Raw genomic sequence first — 19,899 nt, forward strand, 5'->3', positions numbered from 1 at the left:
AACACTCAATGTTAAGAGAACTGGTTGTTTATGATCAAGCCAAATGTGTTGGGTTTACTAATACAAATGTTACAGATCCATCCACATACACAGGGCCAGTGATCACACATATGCACAGTGGGTTGAAAACATGTGTTGTTGTGTTTCCAGCACACTCTCACTCTCTCTCTCACTCTCTCTCTCTCTCTCTCTCTCTCTCTCTCTCTCTCTCTCTCTCTCTCTCTGAAAGTACTGATGACTCACACAGTGATGTGTTCCATGGTCCATTAGCTTCACATAATAAGGTAAGGTGGTGTGTGTGTGTGTGTGTGTGTAGAGAAGTAGAACCATGTACTGAACAGAAACACAGAAGTGAACAGTGCAGAGTAACACAGGCTCTGACAGCTGATGTCTAACTGTCTAACATATCGACTTTCACATATCGAGGTAAACAAAGGTTGTGTAATTTTGCGTGAATGTGTCTGTGTGTGTGTGTGTGTGTGTGTGTGTGTGTGTGTGTGTGTGTGTGTGTGTGTGTGTGTGTGCGCGTGCATGTGTGTGCACCAATAGCAGTATCCATATATAGCTATACACTATGTATACCTGGATATCTCAAGTTAGAGTGGTTTGCTGTGCTTTTTTTCCTTTCTTTTCTGCTGAGTTTGTGCATGTGTGTGTGTGTGTGTGTGTGTTCCAGCTTGTGTGTGTGTGTGCGTGTGTGTGTATGTGTGGAGGAAGTATATTGAGTTAAATTGACTGTCACCTCAAATCTCCCATGCCACCTGCTTTCCTTTACTTGTTCATTTGTCACAGTTACTGCACCTGATATTTCTCTCTCTCTCTCTCTCTCTCTCTCTCTCCCTGTCTCTCTCTTTCTCAAACATAAACAAACATACACATATTCCTGCATACATACACATGCGTGCATCCATGAACAAACAAGGATGCATGCATGTGTAAATCTACATATAATGTGCACACATTATAAGTGCTGCATGTAAACGTCTGCATTTATCAGTAGCTAGATTTGGCATGTGGATAAATGATTAAAAAAAAAACAAAGGGTTCTTGGGTGTAATTTTCACACACTAATACCATTATTACAACAAAATTAGCACATTGAGAGTTTTTTAAACACGGGTAAACCCACTAAAAGAGGCGACTGACTCATTTCTCACCACCAGCAAATGTTAGTGAGTTCTGATTCTCCTTCTTTCTTGATCACCGTTTCTCTTCCTCTTGTTCGTTCGTGCTCTCAGCTCATTTGCTCTGTCTTAGTCACTACATTATATAAGCATCACAAAACATATCCTGCACTCGTGTTGATGCTAGTGGTAGATGGCACCTGTTTACTGTGTGAATGGTGTACAATGCTGTAGCAGTGTTGCAATGCTTCTAATTGAACCAGTGAGCAACAGTCTTAACCTAAGAGCGGGGACTTTAGGACTGTTCAAGCTACATCGTCCCCCCCCACAGGAAAAAGAAGGCACGTATTGTACATGTGTGAACAGCTACACACACAGACACACACAATATTGTGACAGTTGTTCTGCTCTCTGATTTACTGTAGCTACAGTATGTCAGGCTGCTCCTCCACATCAGGGAGCTGATTCCCATTGGCCTCTCCCACACACTGATGTACCTGTTATCTAGAATATGCGCTTAGCTGCGTTCAAGGACACTTGACAACAGCAGCATCCAGCAGTGGAGTTTTGATGGGGGGAGGGGGGAGCAGCCAAGGGAGCCGAGCAGTCAGCGAGGGTTTGTTCTAATAACAAGCGGCCACATCACGTTGGCCTTATCAAACTGACAGCAAAGGATAACCTCACCTACTGAAATACTTCTTCCTCCTCCACCCTACACAACGCAATCTGAGGCAGAGTTGCTTTTTTCGGAGCTTGCTGAAGTGCTGATGTGCTCAGTGGAGTCATTTGGTTGTGATTATGTAATCTTATTTTTCCACACACAAGTAGAATGAAGCAGTCATTGCTTAAAAATAAAATCAAACAGTAGCCAGAGTTACACATGCAGCACGCTGCTGCAAGATATTCGGTTTTTTTCTACTACCATGACACACACCCCCCTGACCCCAAGAGCCCAAATGAAAACAAGTTTCATTTCTGTTATTTAGCTTATCTCTACACTGGTTTCATTTCAGCTCAGTGTGAGAGTCTCTGCTGCGCTTTGCCGTCATTTACAGTCACGTTTCTCTCCTCTGCTTCCTGTGTGTGTGTGTGTCTCAGCCCCTCTTCACACACACACACACACACAGAGCGGAGCAGAGACAGGTTGACAGCTCGTTACGTTAAGTGCAATAAAAGCTTTCCACCAAGTGTTATAAATCACTCTAAAACCTAAGATGGACAGACATCAGCGCCAAACGTCAAAGGTCAGGCCACAATGCCAGCTTTTCTTAAACACGTGCAATGTGGTGACAGTGGCGAGGATGCTAGCACAGACCCAATAATAAACCAGAGAAATTATTATTATTACTATTACTATTATTATTATCAATAAACAGTTTTGTGTACAAAACAACATCTTTATAGGCAAAAATAGCCTGACGAGGATTTGACCAGTAAGTGCTTTTGAAGTCTGAGATCACTATTTTAAAACTAGAGTTGAATCCTTAAAGTTCTGGACTAACCGATCAACACCGCCACCTTTCCTTAAACCACACCACCATTACAGCTCACAAGCATCTGAAACCGAGGGAAAAATCTTGGACCTGTTGCATCCCCGACATAAAGACCAAATTTACAACACAAAAGCCAAAGCGTGATTAAAGTCCTTCAGCATAATACACTCTCCGATCAGGCTGTCCTGTACTTTTTCTGCAGTTATGCTCATGAAGCGAGGGACCTTCACTATAATTGATGTGAATGACACTGACTGTATAATATGTTATTTCATTAAAAGCAGTAATTCGCCTGTTCCCCTTCCCACCAGCATTTCTTACAAAACGCCCCCACATCTCGACGTCTCGAGGACAGCAGCAAGGAGATGGCTGCCATGAAATCCCGAAAACATCTGTACCACTGTGTGTCTGCCAGACAACCTCATTTCCACAACAGGATTAGCGTGACACAGCAACAGCCATTAAACCTGGCATTGTAGCCTACCTGTGCCAGAGCAGTGCTACTCTGACAAGCTTTCATTCAAAAACGATGACAATAAATCCCACAAGGCCTCATGTGTGCTGTCGAGGTAAATCGATGCTGTCAGCGGAGCACTGGAGGAAAGATTCCCTGCTGACTGCACAGCGAGAACCGTGTATGTTTGATGCAAATTGCAAATAGTGTAGATGATAGAAGCATGTGACAATAATACACCACTGTCTAGGTGTGGTGTAATGTACTGTACAGAAATGATGCTGTGCTAATATGTTACTATACTGTATCACACTCACTCCAACAAACGTCCTCAATACAAAAATAACATGTTCACAAACATCAGAGAGCATCTTCATCCAATAACTAGAGATGGTCATGTGAGACACACAAACACTGTATGTAGCACTGCAACTATTAAATGTGGGTTTAACTAACTAGAACAGACTTTGGCTGAAATTATTCGAAACCGTTTGACTTTTCAACAACTAAAACTTGGACGTTGACATGAGCACATATATATGTATATGTGTGTGTCTGTGTGTGTGCTCATGGCAATACCAAATAATACCAGATCCACAATAATCAATATCTCTACCAATAATTTGTAATCGTTAAAAGCAACTAATGTACTATTTTCTAGTGGACAACAGCCAGAGATAAATAACACATGATTACTGTGTGTATTCTTTGACCTTATGAGGTTACTGCTGCAAACATGCACACAATAACAACAACAGAGAAGCAGAGGGTGCAGCACTAAAAAAAAGTGTTAATGTGCCCATTAACTCATTGAACATGATTATTTTCTTTCTGGTATCAGTCCTATTGATACTAGCACTGATAGTATCATCAGTTCAAGTAATGATCTGCTCACCCTTCTTAACAAACTCACAACAAGACTTTTTTGGAAGCATCACCCTGACAATTTGTTAGAATCACAATTTATGTATAGATTAAAGTCCAATCCCTTTTTGAGTATTTTTTTCACTTATTTTTAATGCTTTTGTATCATCAAAAGGAAGAAAAAAAAATTGGGTAAATATCAAAAAAGCAGTTACAAGTCATGAGACCGACAACGTGTTGTTAGCATTGATGCCGAAGAGTAAGGACCGCACCATGTGTCCATACTGTTCAATGTGCTGCAGGGCACCAGTTAATTAGCTGTCTGACCTGCAGATTGATTGCAAATGTTTGGTGGCTCGCTGAAACAGCTAAGGTGCAGGACAGGATGTGTGCTCATGTTTCTAAGTTAGATAAGAAGGAGGGAAGCTGATGTGGCTCTTGTGTAGCAGGCTGCTCTCTGGGTCTGTGGCTCTGTTTGGAACCGTCTACTAATGTACCACCTACTACATACAGTGACTGTGTACAGCATACTACTACATGAACACTTTACACTGAAGTATACAGCCAGTATCCCAGAATGCATTTAGCACCAGCCAGCAATGTCAGAGACGACTGGAGGGGATTTTAAAGCAGGTTCACAGCTGCTGTAGTTTCACTCACAGGACTGTTAATGTCACTTTATTCAGTTTCAATACGTTTTCTGGCAGGAAGGTGACCATGTAGATTTCCAATCTGTAGACAGTCGATCTAAATAACGCAATGCATTATGGGGCAGCTGAGTATGTCCAGTAAGCAAGCTCACAGCACATACTTAGAAATTCCTGCATATCTAGTATACATCCGGGTATTTCTCATGTACACAAAATCCACATACTATGCAGGTGGAGCCCACTACACACTCATTTTGATGTCATTGTTATGAACAGTATGTTAGTACTGCCATTGTGACTGTCTCCTCTGTCTGTGATGGAACCGTGGCTTTACTCAAGTAACACTGAATGTGAGGGGAAATAGCTGAACTGTAGACACATAAAACCATTTTTTTGTACTGTCTGTTGTGTTCACTGGCCTGGCCTGTATTCACTGTCACTCCAGCACAGGCTGTGTTTACAATGCTGAACTGAAGAGAAGACTTTGTGACAGCTCAATAAAAGCTCTACATTTCACATGTGTTTGGGAATAAAGGACGGCTTAAAGGACCAAGCAAATTCTCACTTGGTCCTTTAAGACTGCCCCCCTAAACAAGCAAACCAGTTTTATTTCCTGTGTTTTCTAGCATTAGTTTGAATCCTCCCTGTCTATATGAAGTCCATCTGAAAAACCCCCAGCACTACTTCCATGTACAGTTTTATTTTATTCATTATTTACTGCTGAGCTCCAGCAGGAGACGCAGCACACAGTGGGGCCTCGGCTCCCAGAATCCTAATTTCACACACAGAAATAAACAGACACAGATCGATGCTCGCTCCGCAGAGCAAACACCACTGAAAGGCTCAGCGAATATCTATTTCCTTTTTAAGTTTGATGTGGTGAGGCAGATTTTGATGATACACTTTCCTCTGTGGAGAGTCTCCGGGTTTAATATTCTGTCAGTTTCTAAAAAAGAATGCACAACTCTCACCAGGGAAAGAGAGAGGGCTGGTGGTGAGAGAGATGAAGACGAAACGGAGAGAGAGAGAGTGTGTGTGTGAGAGGCAAACATGACGAGTTTACACAAGTGTCGCAAGTCAGGTCAAGGTGACGGCGCAGACGAAGGGAAGCAGAGCGTACAGAGTGAGTGACAGACTGGTAAAAAAAAAAGCCTCAGACAGGTATATGACCACACTGGCCATGGTAAAGCAGCATATTCCAGCAGGTACTACACTGTAGACTAAACGCCTCAAACAAGCAAGGTGATAACAAGCGTCTTACTAAAAAGGCAAGTTTACACCTGCTGTGAACAATCAGCGGAGGGGATAAAAAGCCTGCTGGCTTCCTCCGGGCTGCATTACATTACCTGCCCCTCTAAGAATTAGATGTTTAAACTGCTGCACCTTCTCCACCTGTACACACCTGGTCAGTGACTGCGTGAAGCGCACATGATTGTCACACTGTCTGTGTTGGACCCAGAATCCCTTGATTTCCCCTGCCAGACCGTGTCAGACTAGACTCTGAGGGACAGTTTCACTAAGAAAGAAGAATAAGCAAATGTGTGCCGTGCTTCTCGTTGAGTTTGCAGTTGTAATTTGTGTGTATTCAGCTCCTGATTAACTGAGTGCACGCAGTCAGCAGCTGGACTGATCTTGGTACAGGCCTCCAGAGGCACTGAGTGAGTGAGGGAAACAGTCTATGAAGGGTATTACTCAAAACATTATTCATAAAATTATACTATATATATATATATATATATATATATATATACTTAAGCCAAATTGGTACGTTTAGAGGCACTAAACAGGTTCATGGAAAATGAAAATAAGGTGGAGTTATAGCTCCAAATGAAACTCTAATTTGTGGGGTATCATGTTACTGCTGCAGGCCTCAGGTCCGTGTATCACTGTGTCTCATATGCAAATACATGGAAATGAATCCAAACCTGTGCATGGTTACTCTGCTGAACTCACCCCAGGCTCATGTACCCTCTGTCTCAGACTAACCAGCCTCTCCCTGCGTGTTACAGTTGTCGTGAGAAATGTGACCTAAACTTGCCTGAGTGGATGCAACCTTTTCCTATATGTGGTGTGTGTGTGTGCGGTTGACTCACCGCAAGGTCAACGCTCTGGTTCTCCGCGACCCATTCAGTCCGCAGGACCAACTCACTCGGGCCTGGCGAACGAACTGTGCCTCCGGAGTCATTTCATCAGTCACGTGGTTCAGTTTAAAAAGGTGCGTACGAGCAGTTCATGGTAACGTGTGAGCCAGACTCCGCTCCCTGTCTCTGCAGTGTCTCAGGCCGCTTTCCTGCGATGTCTCCCACGTGTTGTGTCCCATCAAACTCATTCCCGAAAAAACCTTCCCAGGTGTAACAGCTGGAGCTAATGAACCGGAGCCATTACCCCACAACACCCAAAGTGTTGTGCTGCACAATCAGACTGTATGGCTGCAAGACTGGACTAGACATTCTTGGGTCTGATGTTTTGAATTTGGCTAAAAAAAAAGCCACCACATGTCTCACTTGACCTAAGTGAGACATGCACACTTTGAAATGCTTAACCTGCCAAGGCAAGACCCACAGCATCCTTCTCAGTGCTCGAGCAGGCATTGTGATGTTTGATTAGCATCCACCACAAGCCTCAATGGTGAATCAAAACTGGGAACAACCAGCACAGATTCACACACAGTATGGTTTACAGCCCTCTAAAAACATGCTCACATGCCTCTGTCCAAACAAACCATAGACTGTATAAGACATGGACGTAGCACCCGTGACGTCTCCCATTGGTTTCGGGGATTTACGAGTCAGCCGGCCGAGAACCCGGCCACTTAGCTCGGGGCAACCGAGCTAGCCTAAGGCTAATCAGCTAGGCTAAAAAGCTAAGCGGCAGCTACACGCAGCTACATCCACCACACGACAGTCCCCGCGTCCGACCCGACTAGTTTGACTCCATACGACCGCGACACACAGCATACAACAGAGATCATAATGTTGCTGCTGTGTTTTAAACATGACTGTTTCAGATAGAGAGGTTTTAGATGGAGCTGCAGGGTTTGGTGGAATTGTAGATGGAAATTTATTTCTAGCCTGTTGTTTAACTGTGAAACAATCATTATTATTTCATATTGATAAAATATATTAAAAAGTTTAAAACATTATTATTATTGTTGTTGTAATTATTATTAATGATAACGATTAAAAAATAATGATGATAATAATATATTAAAATGTTTAATTAATATTTACAGGTTTTCACCGCTGCCTCCATCCACTATCCACTTACAGTTACAGCAGCACACAAACAACAGCAGCCGCTTACTGACGGAGCTGCTCTGTCCATGCAATGTCGGACTTTTTAAACAGAAAAATGAGACGAAATAAAATTGTAGCTTAGTATTCCCGCAATAAACGGGAACACACCGCAACAGCGTTCTTAACATTATCCGCTCCGGTCCTCTATCTGTATCAGCAGCGACCATAAATCGGCAATTAATTCATAAGCCAGCTGCAAAATATGCTAATACATGCTAATTAGTGCAAACATCGAGGTAAAATAGTGAGACATTTACTTACCGAAAAAACTGCAACACAAACTCCTTAGACGGTCGGTTAGTACAGCCCACACTACAACAAGCCATACTGTCACAAAAACCTATCCGAACATTGGCAAACAAACACGGACACTGCAGCCCCTGTCCACCCGCTGGAGGTAGCCGGAGGCCTCTGGATGTAGCCGCCTAGCCCAGCCGATGCTTTAGCAAAGAGCTAACTGCCTGTGCCTGTCTATGGGGCTGTCACTCAACGTAACCATGCCCTAATTTCTTAAGCCTAAATAACACTAAAACGGTTGTGGTACAAAAAAATTCACCCCCCTCACAGTGTTCACGGAGGTGGAAACTATCAATAGAGGCCAAAAAACAAAAATGTACCGAGCTGTAAATATGTTTTTTTAGGCTGTAAAGTTGGCTATTTTAACATGGGGTTCAATGGAGAATTGTTCACTTCTGGAGCCAGCCCCCAGCGGCAGCCGAGGAACTGCAGCTTTTTGAACGCGGAAGTGATCCTCACTGCTGAAACCTACAACTCCCCCCTTGAAACAAACATGGCATCTTTATACACATATGAGGTGCTCTGTGAGCTACTGTACACGACCACTTCATCACTGTAGGTAACCGCTGAGCTTCACTCATTAGTGATGCTATTCATCAGCTGCTGAAATGTAGCGGGTGCATTCTTCAAACATGCAGACATCAGGTGTCACAAAGGCTGAACTATTAGGAAGAAAAACTCATTTGCTGACACATTCATAGAAACGTTGATGATCAATAGAATTGCTTTATATTGTCAGATTCCTCTCTTTCAGGCCTCTCAGGTCCCATTTTATTGTGCTGTATGTACAATGCAACATCTGTGTGTTGCATTGCATTGCTGCAATTTTGGCAAGATCTGTGTGTAATGTGTGAAATTTGAAAAACGCAATAATCAGTAATTCTAAACTCACAATTCTCAAGGTCCATCTACTGTTTTTTTAAAGAGCCAACATTTATCACAGCATTATTACCAGAGACAAAGGGTAACACCAGCCAGAAGGTAAAAGCCGAAAGCAATTCCCAAAATACCATTATAACCCCTCTGTTGCCACGTAGTTGCATATAGATACCAACATGGCATATGACATATTCCTTCCCTGTTCAATGGGTGAGTTCAGCCCTGCAGGCAGAGCAGAGATGGTTCTCATGTTGGTGCATGTTAAAGTCATACATCTATTAATACAAGGAGGTCAAAGTAGCTTTCCTCCTCCATTCTGTTTTAAGCATCTGATCAAACACCACTAATACAGAAGAACTCCTCACTGTCATGATTCTATTATTATCTTTCTTATGTCACCTTGCTACTGTGTTTGTTTTTTTCAGGCATATATACGAACTGTTTTTTGCGAGGGCTCTGGATAAAGGTGTTTGCCCTCGTACCAGCAGGTGTATAAACAGCATCAAGTTTGGATGTCTGTTTGCTCCTGAGCTGTGGGATTTCAGCACAGTAAGCTCCTGGCTGCTGCACGTCTTCCTGAATGGATGGAGGAGGAGGAAGAGGGGGAGGAGGAGGAGAAAGAGAGGAGAAAGTTTTTCACCAGACCATCTCTACTTTATGTATGAAAAAATACTTTGTGTGTGTGTGTGTGTGTGTGTGTGTGTGTGTGTGTGTGTGTGTGTGTGTGTGTGTAAAACCAACTGTAGAATCTCTAGAGTCAAGAAATTCTAACTTGCATAACAGTGAGATGAGCCAAATGATGAAATGAATAACATTATCATCCTTGTAACAACAGTGCATGTCAAAGTGGGGGACACATTACACATGTTTTGGTGGCACGCAAAGAACCATATATAATCAAGTCTGATATATTTGACATTTTGGTCACATTGTTCATATGGATTATTGTTATTAGCAGTATTATTGGAGTACTAAAGCTAGTAGCAATACTCTGTAGTACTGGAAGTAAAACTGTGATGTCACTATACCCAGAGCTCATCAGTGGAAATAAAATTTAAAGTGAATTTTCCTCCTCCCAAACGTTATCTTTCCATTATGTTTAAACTATTGTAACACGTCACTTTTAATAAAGCCTGGCTTGTTCCTACTGTGCTTGGGGCAAGTCCACTCATTAAAGTCTCCAGAGCACTGTTCTTACAGAATTGCCAGACTAAATCTAGATTAAATACACTTATCTTCACAAATGAGGTCCTCTGTGTATGCAGCTACCTTCCTGGCCTTCACCACCCTGCTGGTAAACAGCTTTGAAGTCAAGCTTCAGACAAGGGGAAGTGCCTCGGTGCAGCAGGTCTTAACTTCTTGGCAGCTTCATTAAAAGATATTATGAATTACTCAGCTCATGATGAGGGCCAGGATGTGGACCTGTGACGAGGGGAGAGCCCCAGCCTTTAGGCATGAGCTGGAAATATTAGCTGCGTGTACGTGCCTCTGAATATTAGAGGAGACAGATAATGAAACAGCACACTAGTCCCAGTGGAACTATAATTATGGATAAGCAGTAAACATTGATCCTTTGGTTCCCATAAAGCTGGATAATATTGTCTTCATTTGTCAATGGAAGGAAGAGATGGTGTGACATCGCAATAAACAATGAGATCCTTTGCCTTAAAGGCTCCACATTGTTGGAAATTGTGAGATTCATAGTAATGTCATGTCTAGGTGTTTTGTAGAGAGCTGTAGTCAGGGCATGGTTAGCCTAACTTAGAGCAGAGTTAAACAGGTAGCCAGGCTCTGCCAAAAGTTCAAAAATACAGCATCAGCACCTCTATGCTCACTTATTAAGATGTTCATTTAATTAGTTAGGACATGTTCTGTGTTTCCATGGATAACAGCGTACCAACAGATGCTGCTGGTGGAGGGTATCATACATACCAAACAGATGGTCCTGCTGTGTTGTAGAGTAAGACAGAAAAACTACACGACTAACTTTAGCTTCACAAACTGTAGCCTCTTTATCAAACAAAAGGGTTTTGTCAGCATCGCACTAATCAGTTCAGACATGATGCAGACACACAGTTTCTCACAGCTCAACAGTGCAGCAGAGTGAATCGCTCTTTGAGCAAAAATGTTTGAAACTGTTCCACACAGAGGCAACAGAAAATGACCCTCTGACACCTGCCAGGTAGACTAACAATGATAGGTTCCTATAAAGTATTTGTGGGGTTTTAGTTTTGATTATATTTCTAGAATATTGCTAGAGAGTGATGCAACCTGCTTTTTTACAGTCAACCAAGCCAAACAGTTATTCATTGTACTTACTACTGTTTTACTACAGCTTTACTCTGTGCCACCTGTACCATGTTCAGGTTACTTTCTGTTGTATTGGACCAAATTGGTTAAATATCTAGGCATGAAGACATTTCACTATCAGCAGTGACCCCTAATAACTTTGCTTCTGTTCTGCTGTCTATGTCCGATAGCTAAGTGTAAAATAGGTGTAACATTTAAAGAATATTTTGAACCAAATACCACACATTTTGTTTTTTCTACAATGTATTTACACATTATCCGATCTATATACTGTGGAGTCATCCGCATACATCAATAATTTGTAACAAATCCCTAAACAACTTCCTTGAGGCACCCCACAACCCACTGCTCTTGCCATAGAATAACCACCACTTAGAATGTACAGTATATTTCTTATTGGTGAGATAACTTTTGATCCATACAGCAGAAGATGCTTCAAATCAATAACAACTTTCGATTAAATCTCTCAAATGCTGCACTGAAATCCAGCAAAACTGCACTTACAACTTTTTACTTATCAGTTTCTTTCATACCGTCACCAGTCATCAGAGTTACAGCCGTAGAGTGCCCCCTTTTTATATGCATGTAGATACACCATATTCCAACTCATAATGCTTATTAGTCTACTATTTTTACCTGAGAATGGTTAGATTAATGATGTGAGAAATAGGCAAAGCCATCAGTTCTGTTACTGGTTTCAGTAGTTTCACATCAAGGTTACCAACCCCTGAAACCTTCTCCTCGCTCTCTTGTAATAATTTCTCATAATAATTTCTCATTCCAAATAATTCTCATTATTCTTATATGTCTGAGAGCCACACCATCACACTAATTTCTGCAACTTATTGCTGAAGCAACAACTTCAACAACTGGCAATTTCCATTGGTTTAGCAAGAATTTTTCCATCTGCTTCTAAAAATGATGGTGTAATTCACTGGATGCACTCCACATTTTCCTGCTCACTAATTTCATATTTCTAATTCAGTTTGACAGTTAATCCTTTTTTCCTCCTTTTTATTCAGTTTTGTTACATAATTCCTTAATTTACAAATGAATATACTTAATATGCTCCACTGTAATGTATCACTGATTTGATTGCTTCTACCTTGGCTCTGTTTCATGTATTCTCTGAGTTCTTGGTCCAGCCATGAAGCCATAACATTTCTCACCGTTGGCTTTCTTACAGGGGAATGTTTGGTAAGAACTGTTAATAACATGTTTCTCTGTTTCTGTGTCAGACAATGGAACAATGACAAGACAATGGCTCATTCAGATCCATGTTAACCAGCAGACACCTCGAGACATTTCCAAGCTGCTGCTGCTGCTAAAATCCTGATTTTATAACCAGAATCACAACACACAGAAGTTAAAGACAACGGCTGTGCTGTAGTTTTGGCTTTATTTACTTTTATTTACTTAGAGAAAGTTAGAAGCTCATTCAGTTGCTAGATTTGTCCCTTGGATGCTTTTTTTTTTTTTTTTTAAGTCAGTTAAGGACTCTGGAAAGTTGTTAAATCTAGCGACAAATGTGCTAAATTAGCAGCACTGCACTGAGGTTAAGTACGAATTTTGACAGTCTTTACATCCGAAGCTGATTGGACATTGACAATCCAATCACAAAACTCAGTCACTCTGTCCAATCAGACAGCAGATGGTTCCCTTACCTTCATCTCTGCTGCAGGTCCTGAAAGGTGTTGTAGATTTTGAAGATAAACATTTAAAAACACAAGTAACATAAATGAAGATTAATGTGCTGTGTGTGTACGCAGAACCACCTGAGTCACAGAAGAGCTGACCTGCAGCAGAGATGACCTTCATCTCTGATATTTGCCATCTGATAACGGAGCAGCTGGGGTGACTGACTGACTGACGGTCCTGACCAGCCAGCTGGCAGGCAGCAGCTCAGACGCCTCATCAAAGTGCACAGTCCAGAATAAAAATACTGGGATTGTAGGGGTCCAGTAAAGACAAATGGCAACCACTGGTTTCTACTATTACCTTCCTTCCACCACAGCAACAACAGAAGCAGTTTTCCTCCAGACAAACCTGCAATGGCTCAAATACCCATGCTTCACCTGTTTATCTGACGGGGTGAACAAAATAAGCTGCAACATCATCAGCGCCATCAAGGAAAAGTAGCCGTTCAGCTTGTTTCCCTCTAATTCAATAAAGCCTTGAATAGGCAGGTGAAAAGCCTCTTTATTCGCTCTTAAATAAGACATTACCCTGGGCCTCAGCTATTCAGCTTTCTGAAAAAAAAAAAAAAGAAAGAATTGTTCCTATTTGGAAATTGCTGTAGGTAGAGCGTATTAAAGTCTGACTCAGTGAGAAAAGCTTGCAAGGTCACAAGAAAAAAATTCTTCAGTCAGGCAGTCCAAATGCATGCAGCGAATAAAACATTAATGTCTAGGACAATAAAACAGCACATCATCAGGGATATTTTTAAACACAGTGACGAGAACTGAGGCACACGGTTATTTGGCTGCTTCAGACCTTTGGCTCATCCTTTCTGTTAAATAGCTTTCCTCCCACATGCTTTTTCCTCTCTCATGTCATATTTCTGCTGCATCAAGCAGAAAAATCAAAACTCATATGAGTGTGGACATTCAGGAACAGCTGGTGGCACTAATTCTCCAGTTGGGTGCCATTAAAGCATTGCAGAAGAAGAGGACACAACAAGACGGTATATGACATACGGATCTATGACATTTCTGTTCCTTGTTTTTGTCTCTTCAGTGGAGGTGAAGCTTGAGTGGATGTTTTAGCCACATGCGTCATGTATGCCACATTTATCTGCCAAGCTGTTTTTCATTCTTTTCACTCAGGTTTTTTTTTTTTTTACATACAAATTGAAAACACCCATAAAAACAGGAGGATGGAACTGCATTTTGTGATTATATTATCTGGAAGTGGGGCCATCACTGAAGCTCTGCTTCTCATGGAAGTATGAACTTAGTACGATGAACTGAAGTGCAAACTCTCAAGAACCAGAGGACACAGCTCAGCTGAGTTTAAGTGATTACTCTTCAAACCCGCTGTGCATCTGATTTCTTCACTGGAATGTAAACTTACAGTCAAATGAAATCTGTCAGCACAGTGTTCATTTCATTTATTTGTACTTTTCCATTTCTATTGGAACATGGTGAGATGTGTGTGTATAAAGAGCCAAATGTCCACAGTGCTATTGCACAGTAAAACCATGAACCTTAACTTCACATCCAATTTAGCAGAAACAGGAAGTTATATAAAAACCTAACATTAATATAATCCTACTCCTCTAATATGATGTAAATGTATGCTCTCTTTAAAACACTACAGAGCCATCAGTGGCACTGGTGACTAACCAAAGGGCCACTGAGATAAGAGTGTCCCCCCCCCCCAGGGTTTAATCATGGATGCTGACCTAACTGGCCAGTTCCCAAGAAGATGGTCTTGCCCTGATGGTGGTTTTTTTACATCTCCAAACTGGAGCTTGTTCAGAATCTGAACAGTTAAAGTTAAATTTTGGTGACACAGAAGTTGAACATGGATGTTCGTCTACACAAATACAAGTCAGCTTATGAAAGGGGCAGAGGCAAATAAACACTGTGACTGTGAGGACAGTGACAGAGGGAGACACGATTTAAGCATATGATAGAAGATGTGTGTATACTTCTCACCTTTGGAATTCTGCTATTAGCGTGTGAGGCCTGCAGCTTGTGCTTACAGCCCTGTGCAATCAGTATTACAGGACTTCATGTCCTGTCCCATTTTGCCCAAAGTAGGTAAGTAAATTTCATCCTGCCACTTCTGGTCAGATCAGAAGGGGGGGGGACTGAGGGGACCGACTACTGATTTCTAGCTTGATTAATATCAGACTACATCAAGTTACAGTCAGTGGATCCATTTTCAATCTTCCATGGATTAACGGTAAAATGAGATGCAGCCGCAGTGAGCTGGTTGGATGAAGAGCTGCAGGTGACAGATGTTACTGCTGTTTGGGTGAACATCAGGCCTCCAACAGCTCATCAAGGGGAGCAACAGCTTTTACCATCACAGCAAAAACCACACGCACAACAGATAACAAGTATCCAAACTGTGTGAGATTGTAGCAAAATTCTTACTTTTCAAGGGTTGATACTTTGACCTGTTGTCCTGAGCTGGAGGCAGAGATCCCAGGGACACACATCTTAAAACCTGGCTAAATCAAAACTGTCTGACAGACTAAAATAAACATGTATAAAAATGTGTTTGGTGTATTTTTTTTAGGTGAACTGACTCTTTAATTACAAGTTTGACCCTCTCCCACATAATCCACCTCAGTACAGACGGTAGAATACTGACTGCAAAACAGGTTTATTGTAACCTCTATCAGCTGCACAAGCAGTTAAGACAAATACATCAACACCTGAAAGCTTCCTTTTGAATTAATCTCATTAAAGCTGCAATGATTAGCTGATTAATCAATTAGTCCTTCCAAAGAAAATTAATCAGCAACTATTCTGACATTCAATTAACTGTTTTAATCTTTTTTTTCCTGCAAAAAAAAAAAAAAAAAAAAACAGTCTGGTCCCAGCTTCACAAATGTAAGGACTGGATTTTTGTCGTACATGCAGTAAAGTGAATATCTTTTTGGATTGTGGGTCAGACAAGGCAAAACAAGGCATTTGAAGAAGTCAGCAGATTAATCATTAATAACAATAATCCTTGGTTGCAGCCCTAAATCTCATCAAGGATCGCTGGTGTCTGTGACATGAAAGCATGAAGAAAAAACTGCTTTAAACCATTGCTGTTTTCTTGCTTGTAAGAAGAAAAAAAAAAAAAAAAAAAAAAAAAACCCATCTGCTTCTGAACATTTGAGTTCATCTCGGCTCACGGTGCCAGCAGCCACAGAGCAGCATTAAGCCGCGGTCAAGTGGTGTAGAAGAATGGGGGGAAAAAAGGATCTAGCTGGACTAGAGGCGCTTCCATCAGGACCCGAGGCCCCTCAGAGAAAACAGCACAGTCACTAACTGCTGATGTGTTTCTAGGGCAGCGCTGCGCGCTTTTGTAGTCATGTTCTCTCTGCCTGAAGCACACACACACAGTTCACATCTGGAGATACACACACACATACACAGTGTGTGAAAATGTAACAGGCTCACACACTTACTGGAATCTTGGTCTTGTGAATATCATCCTGAGGATGTTTTAGAGATAATTAGCCTATGAGATGACAGCTCAAACTCACTCACGCGCACACATGCATAAAATCCTACCTTCACCGCGTCTATGTGAGTGACATTGTTGAACACCATTTCGTTCACGGTCAATATCTGGTCCCCGACCCTCAGTCCTTCTCTCTCGGCCGATGAGCCCGGTTCCACTAGGGATACGTAGATCCCCACGCCGTGCTCCGACCCCCCACGGATGCTGAAGCCCAGACCCTCGTGGCTCCTGGAGCGTGTCAGGGTGACTTTGCGCACCTCTCCAAAGGAACCCTCGAGGAACGGCGGGGCCATGGAAGCCGACAGCTCCGCCGCGGCGCTGAAGCCGTCCGGACAGCCCGAGCTGAGGGGCTGCTCGTGGATGGAGCTGACATATTTTTGCAGAGTAGAGTCACTCTCGTCCCCAAAGCCCTCCGCGCTGCCGTTGCTTGGGAGCAGGTCTGTTTTCAGGTAGAGTCCCTCTGACGTGTACTGGTCGAACAGCAGCTGGTCGGACCTCGGGATGACCAGGCGCAGCATGGGCAGCAGCTGTCGTTTGCCGGGCGTGTTGAGAATCACTTTGAGAGTTTGGACCAGGTCGAAGACGTTGCGCTTGGCGTGATACACATTGAGACAGTGGATGAAGTGCTCTCTCTCCAGGTCGCTGAGCAGCAAGTTGAGAGCGTTGTGGAGCCTCCGGACGTTCGCCGAGAGCGCACGGCCGCCCGCGCCGGCCGAGTTCACCGATGTGTTGAGCGACACGCGCTCCAGATCAGCGCTCATCCTACAACATAACGGGGAAACAGTGCATCATACAGAGCGGAGGACGCATCGAGCATTTGGTAAAGCGCTGTTCGAGTCGACTCTCCGGTGTTGAAAGCAAAACGCGAAGCAGCTCACCGCGCATCGGGCAACTTCAACAGGTCTAACCGATCTACGCGCGTAACGGCGCTGATGTGCGCCGCACACGGTGTGTCAGCCGAAAACAGACAATCTCCCAGTCGATGCGCGCATTTTTTTTCTTGGCACTAATCAAAGCAGAAATGTTTTTTTTTTTCTGTCCTGTTGTCTTTTTTTTTATTCCATCAACAACAAAAGCTTCAGCTTCAACTGTGTCCTGTGTCATATGTGAAAGCCGGCGGGTTAAACTCCGTGGAAGGCTCTCTTTATTACTGTGAAAAATAAAACGGCGCCTTATAATAACATATGGCAGTCACCATGTTTATTCTGCCCTCTAAACAAACTCCGAGGGTCTGTCAGGTTTCTACGACGGAGCCGTCTCTGTCCGCAACTGGCTGGGCGTGCTGAAGTGAGAGCTCTCAGACCCTCCGTGCATAGGAAATGACGCAGGTGCGTGTGTGCGTGCTGTGTGTATGTGTATATGTGTTGCTTAGAAACTGACAACACTAGTCACTCTTATTTAAATGATTATTTTTGGCAGGGCATTGGCTGATGTCATACACTGTTGAGTGAAAGCAGCAAAAACACGAGTTTTAACAAACAAACTTCATAAACTGGTGAAACGTCACAGTTCACATATATTTCACACGTCCCTGAACCACAACAGGCCAGTCCCTGTTTGGGACAACTGGAATTTATCTGGGCAAATTAAAAGCATGTGAATGAACTGTTATGGGTTCATCTTCAATATGTGTTGGTGGGTTCATCTGGATGCAGATAGCAGTAGGTGTCTGTCTGTCAGCCTTTAAGCTGATCAAGCTGCATTATCCAAATGCCTCCCTGAGACTCCTTGTCATAACTGTAGCCTAAGGCTATTTTTAAATAGCTATTTATAGGAGCCCAGAGTTGTCTTCCTCCTCATGACAGTAACGAGTTCCCTCTGTCTGGCCCATTCGCATAATGAGAGTCCCAGGAAACATTCCTGTCTCAGCAGGGTGCAGCTAAGGAAACGGGCTCCTGACAGGGTGCCCCCCCCCCCCCCAAACCCCGAGGAGGTGTTGGGTCAATGCTGTTTAATACAAAGATTACATAAATTACTGGATGTCTCTGGAGACTCCTTTAAAGTGACCCTGCTGCCACCCACTGGCTTCCATTCGCTGGTCGAGGTGTTTTTTAAATGCGTTTTTTACTGTGAACAAATTATAAAAAAGGATGTGTGTGTATTTCTCACTTTTCCACTTTCCAACTTATTCAGCATGAATAAAAGCAGAGTGATCCAATGTGTCAGTATAAGAGGAAGAAAAATGGTAAGGCAAGGCAAGTTTCTTGGTCTGTAACATTTCAAACATGCAGGGAACTGCAGAAATGAATGAACAAACATTAGAAACGAAAACAATTTAGAAATAATCCAAAAAATAAAACTAAATTTTAGTGTTAAGTCCATGATTACACCGAGACCTTGGTTTTTGGTTTTCAAAGACAAAGAGTTGAGAAAAGCAAGAGCATGTTAGCATGCTAACATTTGCTAATTATAACTAAATACAAACTGAGGATGAAGGACATGTCATCATCTTGCAGGTACTTGGTCATAAACCAAAGTATTGGACAAATTAAACTTTTGACCTGATGGTGGCGCTATACATGCTCAAAGTTATGTAAACCCATCCTGATGGGCTGTCAAAATATTTCACTCAAAACCACTATGTCAACCCCACTGTGGGGCTGACATAGTTGACAATGACAATGTCAGGACATCAGAGTCTTTAGGATTCATCATCTGAGGAGCATGAATATCTCACAAAACTTCATCCCCATCTGTTTCACTCCAGACCAAAGTAGTAGACTGACTGACTGATTGACAGTATTTCACTTTAAAGGGAGTATAAAGATACCCACACTTCTCCGCTTCTCCATCAGACATCAATGCATTGCTCAGTTTTTGTATATTAAAGCATTAGAGGGAGTGTATTATTTTTACTGGCTGCATTACATTAGACCTTGCAGTGTTGGGGAGGGAAGGCACATTAATGCCTATTAAATAACAGAGGGTGGTTCCACTCTTAAAGATTACATGTGTTAGCTCTCTCTCTCTTTTCCCTTTTTCACCCACACACAAAGAAAACTGTGCACAAACTTCTCAGAGGGATGTCAAAGAACAGCCTCTGTATGTTCCACTTTTTGTTGTTGTTGTTTTGATCAATGTTTTACTGACATTGTAAGGTTCAATGATTTTTGGACCCAAATGCAGATACATGCAGAGGCAGGCTAGATGAATGAAGAATAACAAAAACTTTGAGGTGGATGTGATGGCGACCAAGAATCCAAGAATACTGAGGACTTAACGTGAGGGAAACTTACACTGGTACAAAACCAGGAACAGAACAGATTCTACAGTGTGGGTAGAGAACTCTCAGAGAACATCAAGGGAACAAATATAGACAAACTGACAAAGAGTGAAGGGAACACA

The 19,899-nt window shown here is 42.4% G+C and overlaps 1 protein-coding gene across 1 annotated transcript in view; it reads right to left on the minus strand.

The window, feature by feature from the left end:
- The window catches only part of LOC121184633 (whirlin-like), a 70,917-nt gene extending 53,602 nt beyond the window's left edge, over positions 1-17,315 (minus strand). The window contains exon 1 of the mRNA XM_041042426.1: positions 16,605-17,315. Within this exon, the coding sequence (XP_040898360.1) occupies positions 16,605-17,315 (711 nt within the window). The remainder of the gene's footprint in view (positions 1-16,604) is intronic.
- Between the last annotated feature and the right edge of the window lie 2,584 nt (positions 17,316-19,899).

This window comes from Toxotes jaculatrix, chromosome 7, assembly GCF_017976425.1.
Source record: "Toxotes jaculatrix isolate fToxJac2 chromosome 7, fToxJac2.pri, whole genome shotgun sequence".
Taxonomy (NCBI): Eukaryota; Metazoa; Chordata; class Actinopteri; family Toxotidae; genus Toxotes; species Toxotes jaculatrix.